Source organism: Brassica oleracea, chromosome C4 (genome assembly GCF_000695525.1).
Source record: "Brassica oleracea var. oleracea cultivar TO1000 chromosome C4, BOL, whole genome shotgun sequence".
Lineage (NCBI taxonomy): Eukaryota > Viridiplantae > Streptophyta > Magnoliopsida > Brassicales > Brassicaceae > Brassica > Brassica oleracea.
This window is the reverse complement of record NC_027751.1, coordinates 21,718,526-21,728,951: the sequence shown is the minus strand read 5'-3', so window position 1 is coordinate 21,728,951 and position 10,426 is coordinate 21,718,526. Positions and strand designations below refer to the sequence as shown.

General features: G+C 39.0%; 2 protein-coding genes and 1 pseudogene across 2 annotated transcripts; 1 reads left to right on the top strand and 2 right to left on the bottom strand.

Annotated features, from left to right (window-relative positions):
• The window catches only part of LOC106338384, a 10,952-nt pseudogene extending 10,379 nt beyond the window's left edge, over nt 1-573 (top strand).
• A 1,542-nt stretch (nt 574-2,115) lies between these two features.
• LOC106338382 lies at nt 2,116-2,523 on the bottom strand. The gene has a single exon (XM_013777372.1). The coding sequence runs from the start codon at nt 2,521-2,523 to the stop codon at nt 2,116-2,118; it is 408 nt and encodes a 135-aa protein (XP_013632826.1).
• Nucleotides 2,524-6,614: 4,091 nt separating this feature from the next.
• Nucleotides 6,615-7,712, bottom strand: LOC106338381. The gene has a single exon (XM_013777371.1). It carries the CDS (start codon nt 7,710-7,712, stop codon nt 6,615-6,617), a length of 1,098 nt encoding a protein of 365 aa, XP_013632825.1.
• Nucleotides 7,713-10,426: the final 2,714 nt, after the last annotated feature.

Genomic DNA, 10,426 nt, shown 5'->3' with positions numbered 1-10,426 from the left:
TGGCCTGGTGGAGAGAAGGCTGAGCGCCGGTGGAGCAAAGGCTGAGCACCGGAGGAGCTGGCCGGAAAGAGGATCGCCGGCTGAGAGAGATTTCTCAGGTGGAGAGCACAATCGTGCTGATAACGTGTTAGAAATATGAGAGAAGTGTTGTTGTGAAAGTTGTGTCTTTCTCATTAGCTCTCACTATCAATATATAGTGGAGGTTCCAAGGGTTTACACAAAGGAAAGAATCTACACATTTAATACATTTGACTACAAATATCTAGACTTGGTCAAAGCTCATAAATGCTCCGGTTGAATGAGTCTTCATCTTGACTAGTCTTGGTCGGATGTAGATGGACCGGAGACGGGTGTAGACGGACCGGATAGTCGGGTCAGATGTAAACCTCCTTAATGGTTAATGGCAATCCACATATCCATATCATGGATTTATAACAAAATGTGATTGATAGGTATCAGAAGCTAATTCTTTGGGGAACATGCTTGTAGCTTCAATGCTATGCGGGATTTTCGCAGGAGCTTGTCTTTCCTGGCTTTGGCTTATTGGCAGCAAGATCTCGTTTTAGTTTCATATATTATTTTTATCGATTCTCAAAAGTATTTTTGATGATAATTGACTAAAATCTTCGAATTTTGTTATACTAATCTATTACAATTTTTTTCCCTTTTGGAAATTAAATGAGAATAGAGTTAAACAACTAACAACACATAGGTTGCTAACTTGCTATTAGTAAACTTTTGTAACTTTGTGTTTTTCTCTGTAATGTTATATGAACTTTGTGTTTTCTTTAGTTGTGTTACGATGTAAAACTCATCTCTGTTTTATAATGACGAAATCAATTAAGAGTTTACATCGTGCTTGTTTTAGGCATCAAACTCCCTTAAATCAATTGAGAAAGAAAACTTAAGAAACTGATCATGTAAGTTTGTTGGTTCATCTGTTTGATCAAGCATTGAGGAGAGTGGAGTAAGGGCAAACTCAGAAGAAGTTTAACTCATAAATAAAGAACTTCAGACACAGAGAACCCCACAAGGAAATCAGATACCCAATGCTTTGAATACAAATGATATGGGCATTTTAGAATAGAATGTCCTATGGCCAGACAAATGAAGATCAAGTGTTATGGATGCAAAGTGCATAGTCATACTCAACCGGTGTGTGAAAATGATTTAAAGAATAAAAAGGAGAAATCAGTGCTTGGTGTCAATGAAGATGAATCAGAAAGTGAAAGGGAAGAATAAGAAATCAAAAACTTCGTGGCATTTGTCTGAATTACTGAATTTGAATCAGGATATGAATCAGAAAGTGCACTAGAGCGGGAATTAAACAAAAGTTACAAGCAAGTTCAAAAGGCGGTTGTAAATCTGGGCAAGAAAAAATTGGCCTTGGTTAAAAAAAGGCTTGTCTCGAAGTTGAGTTGACCACGCTACAACAGAAACGAAGAAGAAAAGCTAGCTCAGGACCGTGTAGTCTTAATGAAGGAAAATATGATGTTTGCCAAGAAAGCGAAGGGCTTGATGGAGTCTTTCCCCAGTCTCTCCTTCTGGGTTCCATACCCTAACTTCTTCTTCTCGTCGTAAGTGAAGTACGCGAGATCGTTGTTGTTCTTCGAGTGTCTTTGCGGCATGTTGGATGAAGAATCGAGGAAGATGAACTGGGTAGAAGCCAAATCAGGTGTGAGAGAGAGAGAGAATTAAGGATCCAAATCGCAAACCCTAGAAGATTGGGAACAACCAAGTTTTGGTTTTTCATGTGTTCGCACTCTTTTAAATGGATTGTACAACCATATTCTTCACGTACCTTTGCAAAGTTGCAAAACTATATGTGCTTGCAAATTATTGTTATCTTTTAATATAAGTGTAAACTTGTTAAAAGTAAATAAATAAAACTCACCCGCCTATCAAACCACACCAACTTGTCTTCTTCTGCGTTTTAGGCGATGATTGTTTGTTTGGTTTCTAGATTTTGGATTTTTGTTTTTAGTTTTTAGTTTTTGGTTTTTGGTTTTTGATGGTCTGAAACAATGGTCCAAGATTACAAAGATAATAGGGTGACCCCTATTGCTGCAACAAAACAGAAAAAGGACAAAGACACAATCTTAAAGGAAAGATGAATTAGTCTTGTCTTGAAGCTTCTGCGGCGATACGTTGATGAAGCCATGCTGGTCCTCCTAAAGCGAGGTAGGACTGAAACCGCCCATCCTTCAGCATACTCTTAGCAATATCACGAGCTATTATATTGGCATGTGCTCCCTCAACTTCAAAAGCAACAGAGGAAAAGAGGCTACACAATGCTCCAATTTTCTCTAACAAGCAGCGGAACCGTGGCCAAGAACCCGGTGTTGATATCGCCTCTATCGTTTCCGAATGGTCTGAAGCTATGCATATTGTATGAAGGTGCAGGTCGTTTGCACTCTGCAAGACCCAGATGATGCCTCGAAGTTCTGCAGCCAATCGGGAAGTCGAGGGAGTGAAGGCATCACGTCCATGAAATAAGACGTTACCAGTATGATCCCTCGCCATCCACGCTCCTCCACATTGCAGTGACTTATTTCTCCAATTCACATGAACATTACACTTCACAATACCTTGCGTCGGAGGACACCATCTTTCTTTATCCCGTGGACTACTATTCTGCCTCTCTGTGAGTTTAGCTTATTCTTTTACATCAAACCAGAGAGAAGCTTCTTCCTCAGCATTACTCACCCAAAAACCCGGAGACTTCTGTGTTTCTGCATACATAATCGAGTTCCTGTTTCTCCATATATTCCATAGCAGCCAGGGGAGATGACGTGCATTGCAGGCTCCATCAGCCTGGTTTTCCATAAAATCAAACAAAAAAAACCAAGTTCTCTTCAAGACTCAAAGAGAAACCCTGTGGAGGACAAGGACATCGCGCTAAGTGCCATAATTCCTGGGTTTAACACAATGAAACAACATATGGTTGATCGTTTCTGGCTCATCACGACATAAGGAACAAGTACTCTGCACATTCAGACCTCTGGATTGTAGTCTATCAGCCACCGCCAACGCACTCGAGAGCACCCGCCATAGGAACATTCTGATCTTCGGTACAGTAGCAATCTTCCACACCCTCCGTTTTAGAGCTAGCCTTTGTTGTTCCAGAGCAGTAATGTTAGCTGTACGACGGGCTTCCAAGTTCGATAACAGCAAATATCCACTCTTGACAGTGTAAGCTCCATGGTTCGTGTATGCCCAGATATGTTTATCCTCTCTACCTCCTATTTGAAGGTCCAATATCCTCTTCACTTCAATTTCTGGGAACACCTCAACCAACATCTCCATGCGCCATCTGTTATTCTGATCAAGCAAGTCTTTCACTCTAAAATTCAAATCATAAAGGATCTGCTTATTAACTGGCCTCCTAGGATCCTCATCCATGATACATTTATCTAACCAGACCAAGGAGCTCTGACCGTTTCCAATGGATTTGATCAGACCTTTCTGCAACAGCTCTCTACCAAAGACAATACTTCTCCACGCATAAGATGGCCTGAAACCCTTCCCTGCTTCAAGGAATGACGTTTTAGCATAATACCGGCCCTTGTATAACCTTGCTAGTAGACTTTGTGGATCATTCATCAACTTCCAAGCCTGTTTAGCCAAGAGAGCCTGATTAAAGCCTTATATGTCTCTGAAACCCAGCCCTCCGTTCTCCTTAGCTTCACAAAGCTTTTCCCAAGCTATCCAATGGATTTTCTTCTTGTCTCCACTCTCATTCCACCAGAAGGCAGACATGGCACTCATAATCTTTTGGCAGTGGTGTTTGGTGAGACGAAAACAAGACATCGCATACACCGGAAGAGCCATAGCAATTGACTTCAGGAGTACCTCCTTTCCCCCAAGAGAAAGCATTTTGGTATACCATCCATTCAGTCTCTTATCTAATTTTTCTCCAATAAATGCCAATAGTTCCTGTTTCGATCCACTGAAACATTTGGGAAGCCTCAAATACGACCCAGCACCTCCCTCTTTCTCAATGTCCAAGATCTCCGCAATAAGTCTTCTCATCACTTGATCAATACCCGCTTCAAATGTAATAGAAGACTTCTGAAAATTTATCTCCTGCCCGATGCCTGTCCATAGAGTTTTAAGCATCTTAAAAATGCTGTACACTCATTCAGCTCAGATCTTATAAGGAACAAGCTATCGTCAGCGAACAAGAGGTGTTGCACTGCAGGGCAATGGCGAGTGAGTTTCATACCAGAAATTTCTCCATTCTCTTCAGCCCTGTTCATAACATGTACCAGAGCCTCGGCGCATAAGATAAATAAGAACGGGGACAAAGGATCCCCTTGCCTCAAGCCTCTCTCTGGAACAATGTGACCAAACTCTTGCCCATTCAATAGGACTGTATACGAGACAGAACGTATACATAACATAATCCATCCAATCCACTTACTATCAAAACCCAGCTTCACGAAGAGAGCTTCCAAGAAAGACCATTCAACACGATCATAGGCCTTCGACATATCTGTTATCATGGCAATGTATTCCTCCTTGCAGTTCGGGTTTGTGTTAAGTCCATGGACCATCTCACGTGCAATAAACAAGTTATCTGAGATAAGGCGTCCTGCAAAGAAGGCTCCTTGGGTGGGGGAGACAATCTGCGGCAAGATTCCTTTGAGACGCGAGCACAAGACCTTTGAGATGATCTTATAAGTCACAGAACACAAACTGATTGGCCGAAGATCAGACATCAGAGTTGGATTTGGTTTCTTCGGCAGCAAGAACAACTGTGTATAATTCCACTCAGACGGTAGCACCCCTTCCCTGAAAAATCGATGTACTTCTTTTGTGATCATAGGGCCAGTTACACTCCAGTGTTTCTGAAAGAAGTGTGCTGCCATGCCATCAGCTCCGGGTGCGCTATCACTCTTGATTGCCTTAACCGCTCGCTTGATATCAGCATCCGTAACCTCTTTAGTTAATCTTTTATTCATTTCTTCTGTCACTCTATCTTCAAGACCATGAAGAAGCTCACCAGCATCAGACGGAGAGGAGGACCGAAATAAATTAGTGAAGTATTGCACTGCTATCTCCCCCTTCGCCTCGTCCTTTGTTTGTTGTACTCCACCAGCGTCAACTAGGGTTGGTATCAAGTTCTTCATCTTCCTTGTTTTAGCCCACCCATGGAACACCTTAGTATTCAAATCGCCAGCAACCAGCCATGTGTTCTTGGACTTCTGTTTTCCAAAAGGACTCTTCTTCATAATAGAGTTGTACCAGTTGCTGCTTGAGCTCTGTCATTTTTGACGAATCAGGAAAGCGCTTTGTCTCCTCTTCCTCCAGCTGAAGACGTAGTTTAGCTATTTATTTCTTGGAGTTCCCTGCGTCGCTTCTCTTCCATTTTTCCAATTCTTTTCGATAATCTGAGATAGCTGAAAAAACATTTTGACCCTCTTCTCTCACTACTGGTCTCCAATGTTTCTTAATTATCTCCCTCACTGCCGGCTATGACGACCATCGCTTATCAAAAATAAACCTTCCTCTTCTATGCTGATTCTGAGTCGCCATACTCAGAAAAAATAGGACGATGATCCGACCCTAGCCGTTCCAAATATTGCAGGTGCGACCTAGGGAAAAGTTGAAACCACTCTGCATTACCAAAAGCCCTATCCAACTGACATTGGATCCAAACATTCTCCTTAACTCCATTCGTGATAACCTCTCTGACTCCTGCCCAAGAGAGCTTGTCACCCGAGCTAGGCACTTCTTTAATTCTACAGTCTCGTACCATTGAACGAAATTGATAAAATGAGCTTTCAATACGATCAGGACCTCCAAGCTTCTCGTCGCCATTCATGATCTCATTGAAATCTCCAATTAAACCCCATCCTTCATTCCGGTTCAAACCAATTGTCTTCAAATCATTCCAAACCTCCTCCCTTCTTTGCCGCACCGGATCACCATAGACAAATGTCATAAAAAAAACTAGATTACCCGCCTTCACCTTCGTGTCTATGATCCTATTACTTGCACTCAGCACTTCTACCTCATGCATTTGCTTCCAGAAAAGCGCCAAACCTCCACTAAGACCCACTGGATCAACCAAAAAAGAGTGGTCATAACCCAATGATCTTGTAACATCCTTCACGTGATCACTAGAGTTTTTAGTCTCTAGGAGAAACAGAAATTCCGGGAGATGCCCACAACACATCTCCTCTAGGCGTCGAAATGTCAGGTTGCTTCTCAAACCCCGACAGTTCCAACTGAGTGTCGTCATTGAGGATTGGATGGCTTTTGGGGAACCATCGAACCCTTCACTTGCTTTGCCAACTTTGACGATACCTCACTCTCCTCATTCGCCTTGCGTTTCATCGACCCCTCTCCTCTACTATGCTGAGACCGTTCCGGACCAACCTGACTGCTCATGCGCCTGTTCTGGTTACGTCTCACCCACGAGGACCGACTACTGTGTGAATTTCTGCTTCTGCTACCACAGTCTCTTACAGGAGAAGTCCCACTTCCGATCACAAAACCACGACTCCCTTCCTCATTCAACAAAAGCCCTTCCTCTCCATCTGCAACATAACCATCATCCCTTTGCATCTTATCCGTTCGTTGCTGCGTTTCAACCAACAGTTGTTGATTCATATCTCCTGTTCTGTCTCCTTCTCCTCTCGACCTGGTGGCATGTCCAGTGTGTTCCTGAGAAGAAGATGCTGCTTATGGAGGAACCACAACATTCTCCACTCTACTAAAATAAAAAACTCTCCCCCTATCTCGATTGATCTCAGAGGACAGCACTGGTGCTTTCTCAAGGCGTAAGCAAGAACGTTGCCAATCGGATCATTCGACAACTCCTGTAGTGTTTTCCTCATTCTCGCTTCTCTGATGTTTCGTTCCTCTAGGTCAGCGCAGTTCATGTAAATTCTCATCTGCTCAAAGACCTCCGGCGCTACTACAGTCTGAGGAGGTGCAAAACCTGGCGGATCCGACGGAGCCATAAGCGGCATTAGTTTGTTAACCAGGTCGTTGTGGTGCTGCCTTCCTCCCGTAGACGAAGCTCCAACCACAAGCTGTCGAACTACAACCCCTTTCCCTTTGTTCTGTAATCCTTGTAGTAAAGGGCACTTCGGTTTTTCGTGAGAAAGACGAAGACAATGGAAGCATTTCTTCCTCACTCTTTCATACTCTACATCCACATATTCCACCCTTCCTGCCGGTAAAGTCACAGACTTCTTATCTTGTAATGGCTGATTAAGATCCAGTACAACTTGAACTCTTACATACTCCAGCAGGTGAGGCTTTGTAGGATCAAACTCTATAACTTTCACATGCCCAATAACATCTACCACTGCATCAATAGTCTTCAACTGTAAGTAGTTGACTGGCAGATTATGTAGTCTCACCCATATCATTGCAGTCTGCAGGTAGGCCGGAGGAGGCGTCTCCACCCAACGCTCCAACGCCATACCCCAATCATCAAAGGTCCAAAAACCTTGTTTCAGCACCATCTGAATGTCGGTTTCAAGGTCAAAGATAAACTGAAACCTCTCCCTTGTCAAAGCGATACTTCCAACTCGATCATAAATCTTCCAGACCTTTGGCATTGTCCGGAGCATCCTCCCCATATTCTGACAATCTGGGTTCAGTAACCTCCCCAAGATACTCATACTTCCTCTTTCCATGGCGCAATAGTCATCATCCTCCGGGATGATAATAGATTTATCTTCCCCAAGCGTCATCCCTTGTAAAACTTCTGCCAATTGTACGTCCATCAGCAGTAGGAATAAGCCCTTCTCTTCTGGTGGATTGCGATAGCAGCAAGCGTGAATGATTAATAAGGGAGGCGAGTTCACGAACCCTAGATAAACACATATCGCCGAAGAGGATTTTTTGTAAAAAAGGATATTTGCCAAAGATTTTCGGAAATCTCCAAAAAGATTTTGGAAGTTTTCCATGTAAATCCAGAACTCGGCAGGGATATACTCCCCCTGGAAAGATACTCCACGAGGATTGGCTTGAAAGCCCTTGCCATGGGAGAAGATTAGAATCGCCTTTGTGTCGCCGCCGAGTCGCCCTAGATTTTAGTTTTCTGGAAAACATGAATGGTGATTTTAGATTTTAGTTTTTGCTTTTAAATAATATGATGAAAATAAAATAAATAGTAAAATATTTATTCTGGAAATAATAAAATATAAAATATCATTACCAAAACACAGATCAGCTTATTTAGAAAAGCAAAAAATAATAATATAATTTTATGTTTAAACATAAAATTAAAAAATTAATTCTATGGTTAAACATAAGTTATATATATATATATATACTTTCTTTTATAAACTTGTATATATAATATATTTAGAAAATCCGTACAGATAAAGCTTCAAGTGAAATGTGTAAACATAATTTTTAGTAAAATTCACCATAACTATAATCTATATATATATATATTCATTAATGGTTAACTTCAAAAACATAATTCTATGTGAATGATTTAACTATATATGAAATTATTTTATGAAAAAATTAAAATTAAATAATTATTGAGAAATAATATTTACAAATTAAAATTAAAATTTAACGAAAATTTACAATATTTCAAAAATGGTGGCAAATATAATTCTACACATATGTTAATATTTAGATTATGATTTTTAGATATTAGTTATTTGATTATTCTGTAAATATTTGGTTCTTATAAATTATTTTTTTAAAATGTGACATTACTAAATTAAAAAATAGGCTGGAATTATATCGTTGAGTAAAGTTCCAAAACTATGCACGTATATATATTTAATCATATATTTAGGGCAAATTTCCAAAATAGCACATTTCTAAGTTTATATCACAAAAATAGCACTGAAAAACTAAAATGACCAAAATAGCACTTTTCTAAGTTTATCATTTGAAAATTTTAATTTTTTATTTTTCAAAATTTGAAATCTTATCTCCAAAACCTCATTTCTCAACTCTAAACCCTAAACCCTAAACCCTAAATCCTAAACCCCACCCTTTAACTCTAAACCCTAAGTTTGTGACTTTTGATAAAACATTAAGTGCTATTTTTGTGACTTTTGACCTTGAGTGCTAGTTTGGGAACAAAAACTTGATTTAGTGATATTTTTGTCTTTTTCTCATATATTTATGTGTATGTCATTTTGAATATTACATGGTACTGTCATACGGTAAGCACCAAGTAGAATATGTATTTTCTTTATTATTGATCTTTTGAATATTATTTCTTATATTAATATTTATTAAATAACAAAATTTATAATTTCAAAAAAAAAAAATACAAAATCATCATTAGCATAAAACTAGAAAAACTTGGATTTTGGCTTTTGTTTAGAAATAGGTAGTTATTCTAAAAACTAGTTTCCATAAATTTTAGGAAATCTAAAACTCAAAAATCTTGATTGGGTCAAAATTGGTTTTTTGATAATCAAAAACAAGAAACTGTTTCAAAATCTGCAAACAATCATCCTCTGCGGGTTGTAAACCACACTTCCAATTCTAATATTTATTTTTTATTTTAATTACAAACCACACTATGTGTTTTGTGGGTATATTTAAGAGGAATGATTACATGAATAAAAATACACATGCGTTTACTTTTACTCGCTGCAAACATTCATAACCTTAATCTTAATTGTCCTTACTTGTTTGTTCTTCTTAACGTATCTAACTGGTTTGAAGTTTAAAAAAAAAGTATGTAACTAATTTACACTAGGGATCGTTATCCACGCCAAGGCGCGGAGTTTTTGCATTTTAATCTATTTTTGTCTTTTGTTTACTAATCTAGCATTCAGTTTGTCAATGCATTTTATCTTCATCATCTCCTCTTGTCTTGTTTACATTTTTTTTCACGTTCTGTCGTTTGATTTGTCTTAGTTTTGTCTTGTGTCAATCTTAATCCTGCTCATTCTTCTTTCATTCTTTATTGATTGATATTTTTATCTCGCTTAGCTCTGTGTTGCCACTAATTTCACTACAAGAAAACAGCGGCATACTGAGAGAAAAATCGTCGGTAAGTCGTCGGAATAACGCTATTCCGACGACATACCGACGAAAAAAGTCTTCGGAAAAAACTCCTCGGAAATTCATCTTTCCTCGGAAATCCCTCGGAAATTTCCGACGGAATTCCGAGGAAATGAATTTCCTCGGAATATTCCGATGACTTTTTTCGTCGGAAATTCCTCGGAATATTCCGAGGAATATCTCGTCGGAATATTCCGAGGGATACACTTCCTCGGAATATTTCCAAAATTCAAAAAAAAAAATTAAAAATTTATTTTTTTAAATTGAAATTCAAAAATATAAAATTAAAATTGAAATAGAAAACATATTTAAAATACAAAAAATAATAAAATAGTTTTTATAAATAAAAAAATGTTTTATAAATACAAAATTAGTTTTAATAAATATAAATATTTTTATAAATATGAAATCATCTTTT

Coding starts and splice junctions, on each gene's coding strand:
- LOC106338382 (XM_013777372.1), bottom strand. CDS start 2,523: ATGGCGAGGGATCATACTGGTAACGTCTTATTTCATGGACGTGATGCC.
- LOC106338381 (XM_013777371.1), bottom strand. CDS start 7,712: ATGACGCTTGGGGAAGATAAATCTATTATCATCCCGGAGGATGATGAC.